This window comes from Mobula hypostoma, chromosome 10 (assembly GCF_963921235.1).
Source record: "Mobula hypostoma chromosome 10, sMobHyp1.1, whole genome shotgun sequence".
NCBI classification, from domain to species: Eukaryota; Metazoa; Chordata; class Chondrichthyes; order Myliobatiformes; family Myliobatidae; genus Mobula; species Mobula hypostoma.
In genome coordinates this window covers 107,270,742-107,291,346 of record NC_086106.1, presented here as the reverse complement: position 1 = coordinate 107,291,346, position 20,605 = coordinate 107,270,742, and the positions used below count along the sequence as shown (strand labels likewise).

At 40.8% G+C, this 20,605-nt stretch overlaps 1 protein-coding gene across 3 annotated transcripts in view; it reads right to left on the bottom strand.

The window, feature by feature from the left end:
• The window catches only part of LOC134353101 (calpain-5-like), a 190,757-nt gene that overhangs the window by 16,499 nt on the left and 153,653 nt on the right, over nucleotides 1-20,605 (bottom strand). For 2 of the 3 annotated variants that reach the window (XM_063061001.1, XM_063061003.1), the window contains 4 exons: nucleotides 17,191-17,386; nucleotides 15,472-15,594; nucleotides 13,699-13,895; nucleotides 532-653 (listed from right to left, as the gene is read on the bottom strand). In XM_063061001.1, coding sequence (XP_062917071.1) covers nucleotides 532-653; nucleotides 13,699-13,895; nucleotides 15,472-15,594; nucleotides 17,191-17,386 — 638 coding nt within the window. The remainder of the gene's footprint in view (nucleotides 1-531; nucleotides 654-13,698; nucleotides 13,896-15,471; nucleotides 15,595-17,190; nucleotides 17,387-20,605) is intronic. The other variant, XM_063061002.1, reaches the window with a different exon arrangement.

Sequence of the window (20,605 nt, the reverse complement as noted above, 5' to 3'; positions counted from 1 at the left end):
GCCTGAAGACTCATACAGCCAGATTTGGGAACAGCTTCTTTCCAACTGTGATAAGACTGCTGAACGATCCCGACCCGGATCTGGGCCGTACCCTCCAAATATCCGGACCTGCCTCTCGGTTTTTTTTGCACTACCTTACTTCCCATTTTTCTATTTTCTATTTATGATTTAAATTTTTAATATTTACTAATTTTAACTATTTTTAATATTTGTAATCCGGGGAGTGTGAAGCACAGAATCAAATAACGCTGTGATGATTGTACGTTCTAGTACCAATTGTTTGGTAACAATAAAGTATAAAGTATATTGAGAAGATTTGGTATGTCATCAAAGACTCTTGCAAACTTTGTCACCCATAGGGTGGGGAGCATTCTGACTGGATGCATCACAACCTGGGTGTGTGAAATAGAATAGGTTATATGGAAATAAATTAAGGAATGTGACAGATGGGAATCCCCTGAGCTTGAGTGGACTCATTAGTCTGAATGGCCTCATAAGAAAGAAGAAGTATTAGCTCAACACTGGCCATACCTCCAGAGGATTCTTGCACTGGGAGATCTCTTGCACCGTGAAGGAGTAGCTTTGTGACAATCCGTGGATAACGCACAATGATGTTCCAGCATGTCACCTCTGGTTTATCTAAGGTCATTTCCCTAGGATAAAGATCAGAACAAGATGGGGAGTGTTACCAGGCACAATCAATTAAACATCATAGTGGATTGATGATCACTGCCCTGTCTTGTTATCATTTTGTGTTATCCTTGGTGTCATATTTAAGAGCTCTGTAACTGATCCTGAACCAATCATGTTAATTCAATTATTTTCTGCTCCTTGTATCAGTCCTGATTACATTGTGTCCCCTGCATTTATTTAAATGGCTCCAATCCTAGTGACTGACTGAGAAGAAGGACATCAGCCCAAGACTGGAGACCCAAAACTATTTTATCACTGCTACTGATCTGTCCCTATTCTCAAAACCTGACACCTGTCATATTAGGGTAAACTTACGACATGAACACGTAGAGAAATTGAACAAATAGATAGACCATTTTACATAGCAAATGGTTATCACATTGCTAATATTTCTTAATTACATTATCTTCCAGTTCATCTAACGCTTGGGTATCAGAAATATTGAAAGAAATACTATATACATAAACAGCAAAGATCAATGTTAAGTAAGACTAACTGGATCGGGATGAAAAGCAATTTTAAAAAAAGATATACTAAATAGTTCATTTCAACTCCTACCATATGACTTCTGTTGTAACAGATTAGCTGACTCTGTGTTTGGCACTTTTTATTAGAACCTGGTCTCGGAGATAAAATAATAAATAGATTTCTTCAAACATGAATAAATAAAAAGCTTAGAAAATCAAAGTGTTGATTTTTAGGTTCATACTCGAGTTAGACTAAACTGGGTTGTATCAGAAGCCATAAATCCAACCAGCCTATTTTAGCAACACAAGGATCACACAAATGCAAATGACCACACTTAGGATTATTCACCTTTCCCTGTTTCTTGAAATACCATGCTCTGTATTCATGAGTTCTTTCAATAAATAACTTTCTCCAAAATTCCATGTGGAATTCACCTTTAGAAAATTGAATTAAATTAAACTCCCAACTTTTATCTCAATTTATGTCCTTCATGAGATAAAACAAATCCTTTCACAACTTATCCATGGAATTGCATCATCGAGGTCTTCAGCGCACAATACACAAACACAAGAGATTCTGTAGATCACAAACAAGAGAAAATCTGCAGATGCTGGAAATCAAGGTAACATACACAAAATGCAAGAGGAACTTAACAAGCCAGGCAGTATCTATGGAAAAGAGTGAACGGTTGACATTTCAGGCCAAAACCCTTCATCGGGACGCAGATAAGATTCAGATTCATCTTTGAGATTTTCAGATAAGGACAGGAGGGAAAAATTGGGAAGTGACTGAATAAAAGGGCAGGGTCTAACTATAAAACAAATCTTCTGCTGTATTTTAGCATAACATTAAATTGAAGCAGGGTATCCAGGGTGGGTGGTAGCTCTGGTGAAGAGGCTTGTCATATCCATTCTGGGTCAGCTCACTCAGCGTTGATCCCCACTGGACACTCAGCTCTCCAAATAGCTGTGTACACGTGGCAGCAGCAGCCACACCCCAGTACACCACTTCAGCTGGCAAGTTAAACCAGGTGAGGTTAGCCGGTGGGTCTCATACCCTGCTGAGATATAGACATGTTTGCCATTTTCAGCAGACTGGGCAGAAGAGATCAACAGTGAGATCCAATGGCTAGGAAAGCTAGTTTTCTAATGCTTCATGGAGAGCAAGGGGAATTACAAGGCACAGAAGTAGTCATGGTCATCCTCTGTAACCAAGGATGGCCACTCGTCCCACTGGACCCGAACTTCTGAGGTTGAAAGAGTGGAACTGCTTTTTCTCTTTAAATACTCTACCATACTGGTGTAAGGGGTTTCTTCTTTCATGTTATTTGCTAAGGCTAATAAAATGGCTTCTTTGTTATGTTATAATAAAATGGCTTCTTTGTTATGTTAACTGCTGAGTTAACGGTAGCAGCTTGTTTGGGTTATAATTACTGATAACAGGAATTGTATTCATTTGCTAACCAATTGGGATAGATGTTATTCTTTCTTGTGTGTCTGTAAACTATTGTTTTCATGGGCTTTGGGGAGAAGATGCGATGGGGACAGAGAGAGGAGACGCGATGCTGCAAGCTGGGCAAGGATCGGACCCAAGAGAGAGTCCGAGGCCCAGGGCTTTTCCGGAGGAGAACCAAAGAGGAAGGATGTACTGGACGCACTCTGGTCGACCACCGTGGTAGGTCCCAGGCGGCGGGTCGAGGAGGTCGGAGGGGATCGAATGGTGGAAAGAGGACTCCGTTAATTGAGCTCCAACGGTTGTGCACGAAGTGGTTGAACTTTGATAAGTCTGGCGCCTTTTATATTGTATCTCTATTAATTACATGTTTCCAGTAAGATCTATAAAGTGTAATCTGTAAACCGTACATTGTGTGCTATCTGTTAATTGGCGGCATCCACACAAACTTGATTACCCAGTTTGGCGGGGCCGAAGGCTGCTCCCCCTAGACAAAAGCGAGCTGAGCGAGCCTGAGGCTGACCAGGAGGCTACATTAGTTTCTCTGTCATCACTGGATATGACAAACAACTAATTAACCAAAATGATGCCTTTCCAAAATCATAGACCCATGCAGTACAAGTGGCGAGAATAACAACCTTAGGATATTAATAGGTCTGTGGTCAGATGCTATCCTTGGAATGAAAATGGCACATCATTTCAGCTTGGCTTAATGATGCTACTAAATAACAGCTTTATTATTTTGTTTTGTTGTAGAACATAGATCAGTATAGTACTGTACGGGCCTTTCAGACCACAATGTTATGCAGATTTTTTTTTAACTACTCCAAGATCAATCTAAACCCTTCCTCCTACAAAGCCCTCTATATTTCTTTCATTCATGTGCCTTTCTGAGAATCTCTTAAATGTTCCAGTTGTACTTGCCTCTACCACTATCCCTGGCGGTGTGTTCCACACACCTACCACTCATTATATTAAAAAAAACTTACCTCTGTTATCTCTGTATACTTAAAAAGTAGGTCCTCTTGTATTACTAACCACTGCCATCCTGGGAAAAAGGTATTGGCTGTCCACTCCATTTGGGTCTCTTATCATCTTATACACCTCTAACAAGTCTCCTTTCATCCTCCTCATCGCCAAAGAAAAAAAAACTTGCTCAGTCTTTCTTCATAAGACACGCTCTCTAATCCATGCAACATCCTGGTAGAATTCGACTGCACCCTCTCTAAAGTTTCCATGTATTTCCTATTTCAAGGGCGAAGAGACAATTTTGAATGAGGTTGGAGGCGACATCGGATGCACAGCAACTCTGGCAGGGTCTGCAAGACATCACTTCCTACAACGGGAAGCACGAATGGCAGGGATGCTTCACTACCAGACGAACTCAACACCTTCTATGCACGCTTTGAAAGGGAGAATACAACTACAGCTGTGAAGATCCCTGCTGCACCTGATGACCCTGTGATCTCTGTCTCCGAGGCCGATATTAGGCTGTCTTTAAAGAGAATGACCCCTCACAAGGCAGAGGGTCCCGCTGGAGTACCTGGTAAGGCTCTGAAAACCTGTGCCAGCCAACTAGCGGGAGTATTCAAGGACATTTTCAACCTCCCACTGCTACAGGCAGAAGTTCCCACTTGCTTCAAAAAGACAACAATTATACCAGTGCCTAAGAAGAATAATGTGAGCTGCCTTAAAGACTATCGCCCGGTAGCACTCACATCGACAGTGATGAAATGCTTTCAGAGGCTGGTCATGACTAGACTGAACTCCTGCCTCAGCAAGGACCCAGACCCATTGCAATTTGCCTAATGCCACAATAGGTCAAAGGCAGACGCATCTCAATGGCTCTCCACATGACTTTAGACCACCTGGACAACACAAACACCTACGTCAGGATGCTGTTCATTGATTATAGCTCAGTATTTAATACCATCATTCCCACAATCCTGATTGAGAAGTTGCAGAACCTAGGCCTCTGTACCTCTTTCTGCAATGGGATCCTCGACTTTCTAACTAGAAGACCACAATCTGTGCGATAACATATCCTCCTCACTGACGATCAACACTGGCATACCTCAGGGGTGTGTGCTTTGCTAACTGCTCTACTCTCTATATACCCATGACTGTGTGGCTAGGCATAGCTCAAATATCATCTATAAATTTGTTGATGATACAACCTTTGTTGGTAGAATCTCAGGTGGTGACAAGAGGGAGTGAGATATGCTAACTAGTGGAGTGCAGCAACAACCTGGCACTCAACGTCAGTAAGACGAAAGAGCTCATTGTGGACTTCCAGAAGGATAAGATGAAGAAACACATACCAATCCTCATAGTGGGATCAGAAGTGGAGAGAGTGAGCAGTTTCAAGTTCCTGGGCGTCAAGATCTCTGAGGATCTAACCTGGTCACAACATATCGATGCAGTTATAAAGAAGGCAAGACAGCAGCTATACTTTATTAGGAGTTTGAAGAGATTTGGCATGTCAACAAATACACTCAAATCTTCTATAGATATACCATGGAGAGCATTCTGACAGGCTGCATCACTGCCTGGTACGGGGGGGGAGGGTGGGTGCTACTGCACAGGGCCGAAAGAAGCTGCAGAGGGTTGTAAATCTAGTCAGCTTCATCTTAGGTACTAGCCTACAAAGTTCCCAGGACATCTTCAGGGAGTGGTGTCTCAGAAAGGCAGCGTCCATTATTAAGGACCTCCAGCACCCAGGGCATGCCCTTCTCTCACTGTTACCATCAGGTAGGAGGTACAGAAGCCTGAAGGCACACACTCAGTGATTCAGGAACAGCTTCTTCCCCTCTGTCATACAATTCCTAAATGGACATTGAACCCTTGGACACTACCTCACTTTTTAAAGTATACAGTATTTCTGTTTTTTGCATGTTTTTTAATCTATTCAATATATGTATACTGTAATTTATCAGTTTTTTTATTTATTTTTCTCTTCTATATTGTACATAGCATTGAACTGCTGCTGCTAAGTTAACAAATTTCACGTCACATGCCAATGATAATAAACCTGATTCTGATAATGAACCCATGAATGCATGAACACTACCTACCTATTTTTCTCTCTCTCTCTTCACACTACTTATTTAATTTCTTTTATTATTGCAGTTTATAGTTTATAGCAGATCAAACTCAGTGCCCTGACTAGTGAAGGCCAGCACACCCCATGCCTTCTTAACAATCCTATCACCTGCTCAGCAACTGAGTTGCAGCTCAGGGAAATTCATTTACAACCATTGCAAATCCATCTGAATTTTATGATGAGCTCTATCTAACTTGAGTAACCTACTGAGTGCTTATTTCTGGTTATGGGACATGGATTCTCTCATACTACATTAATACCATTAGCAAGTCATTCCTATTGATAGACCTCATTGCAATGTAGTCATCCGGCATCTTGTGGGGAGTGCTTGACAGATGAATTATTTCCAAATCTAAATAGAGAAATGTGATATTAAAATCTGATCTAAATTGTTAAGCTGAAACTTTGATCAGTGGAAACCTGGAAACTGGATTTTGATCCACCCAGAACTGTAATTTTGCCAACCACAGTGGTTTTATAGGAATGCTCTTGTTTATACTGTGGGGCTTTCCCACCTGAATCCATAAGCACTCAGCTCTTCCCAGATGGGCATGAAGAAAATTACAGATCTTCAGGCCTGAGTAGGATGAGCTGGCTTGCACTTCAAAAATTAATTCATTTAAGCTCATTACTCTGTAGATAAATGCGTGAACGTATGTATGCGCGTGGCCAAATGGTTAAGGTGTTCGTCTAGTGATCTGAAGGTCGCTAGTTCGAGCCTTGGCTGAGGCAGCTTTTGTGTCCTTGAGCAAGGCACTTAACAACACATTGCTCTGTGACGACACTGGTGCCAAGCTGTATGGGTCCTAATGCCCTTCCCTTGGAGAACATCGGTGGCGTGGAGAGGGGAGACTTGCAGCATGGGCAACTGCTGGTCTTCCATACAACCTTGCCCAGGCCTGCGCCCTGGAGACCTTCCAGGGCACAAATCCATGGTCTCATGAGACTAACGGATGCCCACTAAAAAAAAATGTAACTTCAAACTTTATGTCAGAACTGTTATCGAGCAAAACTATCTGGTGGTTCACACCAGGCTTAGATTTTAATTTTATGTTTTAATTAAGTCTCTGTTTACCTTTCAAAGCATGACTGATGATTAGTTCTGCATTTCTAGTGCAGTGCGATGTTAACTAAGGTGCAAGCTATCATTGAAATGAATGACAAATTTTAGTCATAGGGTAGGCCATTCGGCCCAACTCACCCTAATGCTATTTCTAGTAATCCTAGTTACCCGCTCCACAAAGTATAGTTTCTGTTTCATCCTGCTGCAAATGCACCCTCCTTGTATTTTGCTGTCCACTACCAATTACCTTACCTTCCTGCTTTATCCAGCCACTACTTACTTGGTAGTTGCCCCTTCATTCTGCCCATCTCTGCTCCTGGTTCATCCTACACAGACTGATTGAACGTTACCCTTTCTTCCGCTCGAGTTGCATCCTGCTGATCCGCACCAGGTTCGCTGTATTTATTCTGGATCATCCGCTGCCTCTGTGCTTCTGCCTTCCTGCCTCCGCCTGCTCCCTCTGTGCACCGTGAGGTTCCCTCTCACTTCACTCTGCTTTCTCATCCTGCTCGTACTCTCCCTCCCCCATTCCCGGCACGCTGGTTCACTTCTCTGCATCACTTCAGGTTGTCAGGTCCACTTCCACCCTCTCCGTTCTCCCTGTGGCCAATAACTGTTGCACATTTCCTTGGTTAGTTTATCCTTCACTCTGTCCATCGCTGCCCCTGGTTCACCCAACACATTCCACTGGGCCATCATCTTTTCAGGTCTGCTCGAATTCCATTCTGATAAAAATCCTTATTGAGTGGGCAAACCTTGAGTCATAGAGTCGTACAGCAGGGAGAAAAACTCCTTTGACCCAACTCACCCACACCGCCTTTGAGTGACCTACACCAATCCTAGTTACCTGCGTCGTTTCTGCTTCGTCCTGCTGGGACTGCACCCTTCTCACAATTTGTGCCAATCACACATTACCTTGCTCCCCTGCTTTATTCTGTGGCAAGTGACTGTTGCATTTCCTTGGTTAGTTGCCTCTTCACTCAGCCCAGCCCTGTTCCTTGCTTCACCCTACACGATCCACTTGAGCTCCACCCTGCCTCTTGCTATCACAGCTGCTGGATCTCCATCATACCATCTCCCTTTCAGCTCCATTCAAATATTACTATATTCTTGGTTAGATGCCCTTTCGCTCTGCCCATCCCTGCTTCTCATTCACCTTGCATGGTCTATTACAGCTGAGGTGGCAAAGATAATATTTTCAGAAAACCAACTAAAAAAGTTATATGTCAGAGCAGATTTGAAAAATAGGTAATTACTCCTATTAAAACTACTGAGGTATGTCAAAATCATTCTTGTTTGAGTAACAAATGCTGTTGCAGATTTAAACATTAAATTAAATATAAATCACAAATGAAAATGTTAAATTAAACATGGTTTGGCTCCAAATAAACATGAGAAATTCTGAAGATGCTAGAAATCCAAAACAACGCACAACACTCATGTACATAATGTTGGAGGAGCTCAGCAGGTGAGGCAGCGTCTATGGAAATGAATGAACAGACCTGGTAAAGGGTCTCAGGCCAAAACGTCGACTGTTTATTCATTTCCATAGACGCTGCCTGACCTGCTGAGTTCCTCCAGCATTTGCTGTGGTTTGGCTCCTGCTGTCTTTCCCTTAGATCAGGTGTACTTTGAAACCAGTGTACGCCCAGTGCAGCCATCCTATTACAGGGAAGGTACACAAAGTGTACACTGAACTCTGCAATGAAAATCCCCAAGAAGAAAGCAAAAACAAGCACACAGATACAGGCTCAAATAATGCACTGGTACTTGAAATAAATTAATTATAGTCTACAACCAGTAACAGATGAAGACTGGAAGAGGAAAAACAGGAAGATGCAGAAAGAACAGGAGAATGGGACTAAGTGGATTGCTCTTAGAATATGCTAGCACGGTCTCAATGGGCCAAAAGCGCTCCCTTTGATTAGATTAGCTTTATTTGTCACAGGTATGTCAGAACAGACAGTAATATGGATCATTTTGCATCAACAACCAACACAGACTAAGGATTGTGCTGGGGCCAGCCCAGCCCACAAGTGTTGCCATGGTTCCAGTGCCAATATAGCATGCCCACAATTCACTAACCCTAACTCGTACACCTTTGGAATGCGAGTGGAACCTGAGCACCCAAAGGAAAGCCATGTGGCCACAGGGAGAGCGAGTAAACTCTGTGCAAAATGATTCCACTATTTCAAGAATCTGTCTTGCTTTCTTTGTAAAATTTAATCATATACAATTATTGAGATTTATGTGATTCCTAAAATCTGCCACTTTAATAATTCATTTGGCAATTTGAACGGTAATTCTTCTCCAGCATAATGTGTTGTAGTACTGCAAAGTGTCTTTTGGTGGAGCCGATGAGTTCCAATCAGTTCCTTCCAGCATTAGTAGCGGGAATGTGTCCATGTTGTAACTCACAGATAATTGTCGCTGTCAATTTCACCTTGGAAATGTGGGACAATAATCAGGCATTCCAGTTGGTGGGGATCTCATTTAAACAAAGGTATTTAGACAACATAGAAACATAGAAAATAGGTGCAGGAATAGGCCATTCGGCCCTTCGAGCCTGCACTGCCATTTATTATGATCATAGCTGATCATCCAACTCAGAACCCCGCCCCAGCCTTCCCTCCATACCCCCTGACCCCTGTAGCCACAAGGGCCATATCTAACTCCCTTTTAAACATAGCCAATGAACTGGCCTCAACAGTTTCCTGTGGCAGAGAATTCCACAGATTCACCACTCTCTGTGTGAAGAAGTTTTTCCTAATCTCAGTCCTACAACGATTGATAGCCTCTTCTCCAGGACCAAGAATTTTACCAGACATTTTACAAGGATGTCGCCTGGATTGTAGGGCATACCTTATGAGAATAGGTTGAGTGTACTTGGCCTTTTCTCCTGAGAGTGACAGAGTGACCTGATAGAGGTGTACAAGATGATGAGGGGCATTGATTGTGTGGATAGTCAGAGGCTTTTTTACCCCTGGGCTGGAATAGCTAACACAAGGGGGCATAGTTTTAAGGTGCTTGGAAACAGATACCGAGAGGATGTCAGGGATAAGTTTTCTTTCCCCCCACGCAAAGTGTGGTGGGTATGTGGAATGCACTGCCGCCGGCAGTGGTGGAAGCGGATACAACAGGGTCTTTTAAGAGCCTCTTAGGTAGGTACATGGAGCTTAGAAAAATAGAGGGCTATTATGCAGTAGGGAAATTATAGGCAGCTTCTTGAGTAGGTTACATTGTCAGCACAACATTGTGGGCTGAAGGTCATGTAATGTTCTGTAAATTTCTACGTTCCATGTATAACATGTCAATGGTGTAATTAAAGTAAACTACAGCCTTGTCCATATGGTGGGATCTATTGAAAAGGCTACACACAGGAACACAATTTTCTCCACTGTTAAATAAATTTATAAGGTTGTAAGAGGCAGCAAATTTCACAAATAAAATAGTGCAATTCATTTATGATTTATTTTTCCTTAATTCATTGATATTAGGAATTTTTTATTCTCCCCACTGGGAAAGTACTAGATTGTCCTGCACACCGTATTTTCAGCTGAGAGAATTGAAACAGCAACAGTTCAACAAAAACATTTCACTGTAACTCCATGTGGATGAGCTTGGTGTGTGGAGAAACATACTCATTTTTCCCTTCAGTTTATAGGTAGATTTGGTGCCGATTTCTGCAATCAAAAAGTGATATTGAAGCTCTTGCCAAAAATCAGGTGGTTCACACCAAGCCCACAGTCACCCGAACCTCAGTTGCCGAAAAATGTCATTTTATCTGCATCACAGCTTTGTAAACTGGATTTCATGCTGTAAGGTGTTAAGATTCTGGATCTTCTTAAACAGGAGGAACCCAACAGAAGAATGCACTACCAGCATAATACACATTGGCAAATTATATATTAAACCTCTGCAGGGATGTTCTGTATATTTTCTCTCTGGAATCAAGTCCTCCAGCTAAACCAGCAGACTTGGGATCTGGTGTCAAAAACCAAATATTGTGCCCTATGAACAGTAAACATGCTGAAATTTACACACAGGATATTTATTTCTGTACATATGGATCCTACTGGTTATGTTGTTTTCCTGTGCATTACTACCAAAAGGCATGGCAAAAAATACTGATTTAATGATCTGTTGCTGAGGGAAGTTAACGGATCATGTTGGACTGGAACAGAGGCAGTGGCTGCATTGTAAATGCCCCAGGTAATGGGGAGTGTATGGAGACTGTGTTGATTGGATTTGAAAATTAATCATGCACAATTAAGAACTACATTATCTTAGACTTTCCTGCTTAACAGAGTTTTAATTGAGAGAACAGTCGGAATTCCTGAGGCAGTGACGAGTTAAACTCATGAAAATTAATGCCGTGCCATTAAGCAGCTTCTTAAGCTGCAAGGAGCTGATCAGGAAAAAATAAAATACAATGTGATTGGTGCTGGGGTAGAGCAAGTGGGCTTGTTGCTGCAAGCTTGAGTATCTGAGTGAGTGAAAATTAATTCTCAGGAATTAATAGCAGAGCAGCATTGATTTTAGTTAGGCAAGTGATATGCATGTGTAATGTAGAATACAGTGGATTCCTGTTAATCAGGACGCACCAGGACCAGTACATTTTAGCCCAATTAAGCAGCTACCACAGTTAGCTGAAGTTTCATGGAAATAATTAAAACTTAGAAAAAAAAGACAAACTACAGTTTGACTGAGAAGCAATGTATTTTAATGAAAAACAGAACAAATCAGAACTAATTCCTCTACAGTACTATAAAATTGTGTATTTAGTTCCTAATAGTTATCGACAGAGGAATTCATCTGCTATGTTCTTTTAATTGAAATGAACAAAATTAGCAGTTAGTGGATTACCTAGTGCAGATAATGGACTACCTTTCTATAATACTTTAGAGGATTATATCCTCCAAATCTTCATTTGCATTGTAACATTCAAGATGATTGTCAATACTTTTGTAATTCCTTGCTTCTTGAAATAGTGAAATTATTTCATTTTCATTTCCAACATTTCTGCCATCTCCAAGCCTGAATGCTTGAAACTGCGATGAACAACACAGTTCCGAATTGTTTTACTGCTTATGCCTCACCAACCATCGGTGACAAAAAATCACTGCTTTTTGAACACAAACACACAACTGACGCTATGTAAGAAAAGATCACTTTAAGCATGGTGTAGCATCTAACGGCCATGGAAGTACACACACCTGATGCTGGTTAGAAACTGTTTGACAACAGTGGTATAGTGTCCTAAATAAATGAAAGGAACCCTGGTTATTATCTTGATTTAGTTTCTGTTCTTTAGGAGTTGTCCCAAATTAATGGCTGCCCCATTAAACGATGGCCCATTTAAGCAGAATTCACTGTATTCTAGACATGTAAAGGAACAGCACGTGCATGAAGGACCAGAAATTCATCTTATTCATGAGGAGAATTCTTTGATGTGGAAACCTCCGAGTTGTACTAGACGCATGAGAAGACACAAACTTCTTTAAAATATTTGAATCAATAGGAATCTGCGTAAGTCATGCAGAATATGTGCCTATCTTATTTCTAAGTTTCTGCTCATTATGTAAAGGGATTAAATCATTATGAATAGAAAGGAGCACCTCAATGTTTTATGAACAGCTTCTTGCCTCTTTCATCAGTTTTCTGAATAGTCCGTGAACCCATGAACACTGCCTCATAATTTTGTTCTTTTTGTACTATTTATTTGTTTCTTATTGTAATTTATGGTAATTTTTATGTATTGCACTATACTATTGCTGCAAAACAACAAATGTCAGTGACAATAAACCTCATTCTAATTGAAAGGAACGAATAGAGGTTAACTTAACAATTAGGGTTATTAAAAATACAGGCTTTTTGATAAATTGGAATAATAAAGCATTGTTTTGAGATTATTAATACAAGAATAAAGGGAAAAGTTAGAAGTGTTTTCCCCCCACAAAGATTAATAGAATTTAGTGAGGTAGTTATTCATTCTTCCTTATCATCTGAAATCCACAATGTAATATATATTTTGTTGATTGGACTCCCCTCCTGTATTCTGGGTCACTGGAATTGTTTTTACATAGGACATTAAATAGTACAAGACAGGAATATGTGCCTGTCTCATCATTTAGGTCTCAGCCCACAATTTCTGAGCAGTTAATTTTAACTGATCCAAGCTATCAGCATGCGGTCTATAAATCTCCAGGTCCTGCCTGATCATGTGCCTGTTAAATGTCTTTCAAATGTTGCTACTATATCTATTTCTGTCATTTCCCTGGTAAAGAGTCCCAGGCATCTTCTACGCTGTAAAAAAAAACTTGCCTCAAATCTCCTTTAAAGTTTCCCCCTCTCACCATAATCCATGACTAGTTATTGAAATTTTCACTGTGGGGGAAAAAGACTCTTGTACTCTATCAATGCCACAACATCATGACACTCCTCAGCATTTGACACCGTAGAGAAAGAGAGATATCTGGTGCTCCAGAAATGTAGTTCAAGGTGACTAGACCATCATATATTTGGCACATACAACAGAGATTTCTACTCAACAATATTTAACCATCAATTTTCCCACTGGTAGAAATCATAAGATTATCAGAAGTGAAATTACAAAGAAGCTTGGAAAAGAAGCCTATGACCAGAATTCAGGAAAATTTCAGCATCAATTGTGTGTAACAACAATGCTCCACTTTACAGAACTGCATAGAGCAATAATTGCACCGCATTGTGTCTGGTACCCGGCTCGGTTTATTTAAGTTGTTTTATGACTTCTATTGGTTGCAACTGTCCTTGATGTCTAGCTTAGTTAAACTATCTAAAGGAGTAGACATTTACAAATACACAATTAGTAGGAACTAAGATTTCTCATAAGGTTTTAAAAAAGGGTTGAATTTATCTCCAGGTTCCTAGAGAATACCTGCATCCAGAAGTCTTGTCTGTATAGACTCTCAGCAGAAAATCACCCTCTTTATTTGGCTCCAACGTAGTTGGAATAATGACATAGCGCCCTTTCTTCAGGTCAGTTCGCGTGAAAATACTGCGATTTGCACTGTAATCCGATGTTGATACTTTCTTAAAGAAACTGTGCAGTCTGTACTCGCGGTTAAGTTCCACCTTGAAATAAAAACAGTGAGGTTTATGGCCAAGAAAAGTTTAAAGTATATTGCTACTTTAAAAGAAATTCTGGTATTATAGGTTTTATAATTTGATACACTGATTTATCCTTGTCACACGTACAATCCCATCTTCAGAAAGGTCAGGTTCTAAAGTTAGAGTGTGTGGAGTACAAATTTACCTAAGTTGGGAAATAAATTGTCAAGAAAAACTTTTGAAGAGATCATCTGCAAATAAATTTGAGTGGCTTAGTTCTGGAGAGGTGCATGGACTGAGGGATTTTATGAATTGGTATGCTTGTATGGTTGATTCACTCAAAAAATGATGATCTTCTTTGGGTCCAATGACCAGTGTTTTGTTTCTAACCATTTCGCCCTGATCGTTCAGCTGATAAGTGGTAGGATACTGTCCTTCAGGTTTTTGGGGACCAGCCAATGGGGAAGAGGTTACATGGTACTTTTGGGTGAGGGCAGGGTCATGCACCTTACAGAGACAAACAGACTGTTGGTAAATAGAATAGAACTGATACAAGGTCCTAGCTGGGACCAGCGGAATTTTGTTGCCGACATTTGTAATAGGCTCACATGTGTGGTCCATAGAACAACTGAATATTCTAAGTTAATAAAAAGGATTCGGAAAAGGTCAAACTACATCATATGAAAACGTTGAGGGGCGGAGTTGACGACAGTAATGAATGTATTTGATCTAATATATTGGTTCAGCCTTGTTTTGTTCTGTTTGCTTTTTTGGGGCTTAGTCATTAGTTCTATTATTTTTTAGATTTTTTTCTGTTTTTTTGGGGGGGGGGTTTCTTTGTAATATCCTTTTCTTTTTATTTATTTTTTCCATAATTAACTATATCAAGAGTTTGGAAGTCTGTTATACTTGTACTATTTGTAGTCTTTTTTTGTATATGTTTATTAACGATAAGGTAATTCCAATCTCTTTGTATCACTATTGTTATTATGTTTATGAACTTGAAAATTAATAAAAAGATTAAAAAAAGAAAGAAAACAACTGAATAAGATGAAGTAAAGCTTAATTTTATGGGCAACGCCCATAAAATTCTGGAGGAACTCAGCAGGTCAGGCAGCATCTATGGAGAGGAATAAACAGTCAACTTTTTAGGCCAAGACCCTTCATGAGGACTCAAAAGTTAGGGGAAAGAATGGAGAGAAGATTTAAACTTCTTTAGGGTAGGGATACAGTACCTCAAAAGGGCTTTGTAAAGGAGCAGCAAATCATAAACACAGGAGGTTCTGCAGATGCTGTAAATTTAGAGCAACACACCCACAAAATGCTGGAGGAGTTCAGCAGGTCAGGCAGCACCTATGAAGAGGAAAGAACATTCAACGTTTCAAACTGAGACCCTTCATCAGGTCTGGAAAGAAAGAGGGAAGATATTGTGTAACTTTCTGAGTTCCTCCAGAATTTTGAGCGTGTTGCTCTGGATTACCAGCATCTGCAGAATCTCTTGTCCTTAAAATCATGGGAATAAATTCAGAGCTTCCAAGTTCCAGAGTTCCTGTCTGTAGGTCTTGTTACCTGCAACAAAAGTCATCCCCATTAGATTTACCTGGAAGATGCTGAAGCCGATGATCAAGTTCATGCCCTTGCCTTCCATCCTGTGGACACGTTTGTCTCTCTGCTGCAGTGAAATGAGTACCTCGTCCTCCTCCTTTGTCACATCAAAGACATACTATGCAAAGGAGAAGGAAACCCTTCCATAAATAAGTTCAGGTATGCAGCAAGAGATTCAGGGAGAATTGAGAGGAATGTGAGAGTCAATGTAATACAGAGAAACTGAGGGGGAATAGGATAGATGGGATTGTGGATTGTTGAATCTCAGGAAAAGGAAATTTCTCCTGTGCAAAACAATCAAGGATAAACTGAGTTAATGAATGTTGTTTTAAAAATGTATATTCCTTTTCTTGAGCAGTGGGGTTATGATTTAGGGAGAAAATTTCAGAATTAGTACTGAAGGCAAATCTGTCAGGAGAATAAACAGAAGGCAGGTGAATAAGTTCAAAGTAAATTTATTATCAAAGTACATATATCTTGTCATATTAAAATACTGCTGTGAGATTCAATTTCTTGCACAATTTCACAGTAGAATAAAGAAATACAATAGAATCAATGAAAACTACTCAATGATTGACGAACAATGTGCAAAAGACAAACTGTGTAAATACAAAAAAAAATAAATAAATACTGCATAAATGCTATAGGTAAATAAATAATGTTGTAAAATGAGTTGCAGAGTCCTTGAAAGTGAGTTCATGGGTTATGGAACCAGGTCATTGTTGAGGTGAGTGAAGGTACTCACGCTGGTTCAGGGGTCTGATGGTTGAAGGGTAATAACTGTTCCTGAACCAGGTGGTGTGGGACCCAAGGCTCACACACCTCCTTCCTGATGGCAGCGGCAAGAAGAGAGCAGGGTCTGCCTTGATGATGGATGCTGTTCTTGATGGGTACTGTGGGCCCTGAAGAGTTGCCAATTGCTGAGATTTGGGGATGCACAAAATATCAATAAATAAAGCAATGGAGAATTCATGTCTATTTATTCAATTGTATCTTCCAGTGAATTAAAGGTAAACATAAATCTCAGGACTGGATAACATTTAAAACAGATAGATTTTTTCCTTCATTAGCTTTTTGAAATAAATCACATTTCCCTACCCTAAACCAAATATGTTTAATCAATCTGGCTTCACTTCCTTCACTACAGAGGATTGAAATCCAGGCCCAGAAATAACATATTGACACATCAACAAATATCTTGGTCGTGAGATCAAGTTCCTTCCATAGTTAAGGAAAAATGCTTTTGCTGTGGAAAAGTTCCTCTAATATCAGCTTTACACAAGGACAGAGTCACACACTGCACTAGTAGTGAACTCCTAAAGGAAAATGGCTGTGTGGGGGACTGGAGCAGGGTCAGTGACAGGGGAGTGAGGGTACGGTGGTGGTGTGGTAGGTGGGGTGGGGAGAGGAACAGAGAATAGAGAAAGGGGAGGTTAGAAACCAAATCAGTGCTGAAAGCGGTCACTAAATCATCAAATGGATCCATTCCTAAACCTGAGTGTCTATAATAAGGGTTCCCAACCCGGGATCTACACACCCTCAGTTAAAATGATCCATGGCATATTAAAAAAAAGTTGAGAGCCCCTGGTCTATAAGCAATGTTATCAGCCAGTTCAACTGGTATTAATCCTTGGACAAGAGGGAATCATTATTCTATCAAAAAAACAGGCTCTTATATCATCTATCCTGCAAGCAGCAACTGGAATATTCCCACCTGGGGATTTTGCAGGAAAGTGTCCAGATAATTTGTACATCCTCCAGCACGGTTCAAGAATGGATCTTCATGAATTTTCCAGGCCCCGCGTAGTATCACCTCATCCCAGGTCTTGTGGATACTCCATAAAGACGTGTTTATCAGCCGACAAGAAATTACATTGGTGAAGAGTTCACACCAGTCTTGGAATGCCATCCTTGGTTAAAACCCAGAGAGATTGGCCAATAATAGATTTATAGGCATGATAACAAATGCACCAAGTATATACACTTATCCAGTTTTCATTTTTTAGTATTGTGAACAATTGGTTTTACTAGTATTCCACTAGTGCAAGAATGGTATCTATCAGTTACTTAGGAGATGTGTTTTGCTAATGGAACTTTCCCATTTAAAAAAGGCCAAGCACACCATTAAGAAATAGTTGTAAGAAAACACACACACACACACACACAAAGATTTCTGGGTAGAAAACACCTGGTCAATAAGTGTAGTGGTATAATTTGTTACTGGATGATCAGCTGACGCCCAACATTACAAGATATTGGCGGGACAGTAGAACAGATGATAGAGACGTAGTTCCAGTGATGAAAGTTTGTCTGTGGAGTTTACACGTTCTCTCTTTGACTGTCTGGGTTTCCTTATATGTCCTAACAAATCTGGGTGTAGTTCGTGGAAGTGTTGGGAGAATAAAAAAGGGATTTATGTAGATGTAAATGGATGGTTGATGGTCAGCACAGACTCCATGGGCAGAAAGGTATGTTTTCATCCTGTATCCTTCTGCACTTCCATATCATCAGACTTGAAGGGAATTGAAGAAAGAACTCAGTAAGTCAAGTAGATGTCAAAAATTTCTGAACACCAGTAGCTCTGCAGAGTATGATTTAATTTTAAGTCGGAAGGGTAAGTTCAGATTCAAAGTACAGAAAATTCAATGATTGCAAATTAGGGGATGATTTCAATTTTTAGGAAGTAAAACATTTTTTACCCAGTTCTCACCAGTATAAAACAGTGAACCATAATGTTACTAAAATAGAGAAAAGTTTGGAGACAGTGCGAAAGGGAGGATAGGCAGGTGATAGAGAAGGGACGAGCTCAGTCCGATGGTTTGAGATGTGTCTATTTTAATGCGAGGAGTATCATGAATAAAGCGGATGAGATTAGAGTGGGGTCAGCACTTGGAGTTATGATGTTGTGGCCACTACGGAGACTTGGATGGTGCAGGGGCAGGAATGGCTACTTCAAGTGCCAGGCTTTAGATGTTTCAGAAAGGATAGGGAGGGAGGCAGGCAAAAGAGGTGGGGGTGAGGCACTGTTGATCAGAGATAGTGTCACACCTGCAGAAAAGGAGGAAGTCATAGAGAGGTTGTCTACAGAATCTCTGTGGGAGTCAGAAATAGGAAGGGGTCAATAATTCTACTGAGTGTTTTTTTTTAAAAAATAGACCATCCAGTAGTAACAGGGACATTGAGGAGCAAATACGGAGACAGATTCTGGAAAGGAGTAATAATAACAGGGTTGTTGTGGTGGGAGATACTAATTTCCCAAATATTGATTGACATCTCCCTAGAGTGAGGGGTTTAGATGGGGTGGAGTTTGTTAGGTGTGTTCAGGAAGGTTGCTTAAAACAATATATAGATAAGTCTACAAGAGGAGGGGCTGTAATTGATCTGGTATCTGGTGTCAGGTCTCTCAGTAGGAGAGCATTTTGGAGATAGTGATCACAATTCTATCTCCTTTACTATAGTATTGGAGAGGGATAGGAACAGACAAGTTAGGGAAGCGTTTAATTGGAGTAAGGGAAACTGTGAGGTTATCAGGCGGGAACTTGGAAGCATAAATTGGAAACAGATGTTCTCAGGGAAACATACCGAAGAAATGTGGCAAATGTTCAGGGGATATGTGCGTGGAGCTCTGAGTAGGTATGTTCCAATGAGACATGGAAATGATGGTAAGGTACAAGATCCGTGGTGCACAAAGGCTATTGTAAATCGAGTCAAGAAGAGCTTATGAAAAGTTCAAAAAACTAGGTAATGATATGAATCTAGAAGATTATAAGGCTAGCAGGAAGGAGCTTAAGAATGTAATTAGGAAAGCCAGAAGGGGCCATGAGACGGCCTTGGCGGACAGGAATAAGGAAAATCCCAAGACATTCTACAGGTATGTGAAGAGCAAGAGGATAAGACGTGAGAGAATAGGACCAATCAAGTGTGACAATGGAAAAGTGTGTATGGAACCAGAGGAGATAGCAGAGGTACTTAATGAATACTTTGCTTCAGTATTCACTACGGAAAAGGATCTTGGTGATTGTAGGGATGACTTACAGCAAACTGAAAAGCTGGAGCATGTAGATATTAAGAAAAGAGGATGTGATGGAGCTTTTGGAAAATCAAGTTGGATAAGTCACCGGGACCGGACAGGATGTACCCCAGGCTACTGTGGGAAGTGAGGGAGGAGATCGCTGAGCCTCTGGTGATGATCTTTGCATCATCATTGAGGACGGGAGAGGTTCCGGAGGACTGGAGGGTTGCAGATGTTGTTCCTTTATTCAAGAAAGGGAGCAGGGATAGCCCAGGAAATTATAGGCCAGTGAGTCTTAATTCAGTGGTTGGTAAGTTGATGGAGAAGATCCTGAGAGGCAGGATTTATGAACATTTGGAGAGGCATAATATGATTAGGAATAGTCGGCATGGCTTTGTTAAAGACATGTTGTGCCTTATGAGCCTGATTGAATTTTTTGAGGATGTGACTAAGCACATTGATTAAGGTAGAACCGTAGATGTACTGTATATAGATTTTAGCAAGGAATTTGATAAGGAACCCCATTCAAGGCTTATTGAGAAAGTAAGGAGGCATGGGATCCAAAGGGACATTGCATTGTGGATTCAGAACTGGCCTGCCCACAGAAGGCAAAGTGTAGTTGTAGATGGGTCATATTCTGCACGGAGGCCAGTGTACCTCAGAGATCTGTTCTGGGACCCCTACTCTTTGTGATTTTTATAAATGACCTGAATCAGGAAGTGGAGGGATGTGTTAGTAAATTTGCTGATGACACAAAGGTTGGGGGTGTTGTGGATAGTGTAGAGGGCTGTCAGAGGTTACAACGAGACATTAGTAGGATGCAAAACTGGGTTCAGAAGTGGCAGATGGAGTTCAACCCAGTTAAGTGTGAGGTGGTTCATTTTGGTAGAAATATGATGGCAGAATATAGCTTTACTGGCAAGACTCTTGGCAGTGTGGAGGATCAGAGGGATCTTGGGGTCTGAGTCCATAGGACGCTCAAAGATGCTACGTAGGTTGAATCTGTGGTTAAGGCGGCATATGGTGCATTGGCCTTCATCAATCGTGGGATTAAGTTTAAGAGCTGAGAGGTAATGTTGCAGCTATATAGGACCCTAGTCAGACCCCACTTGGAGTA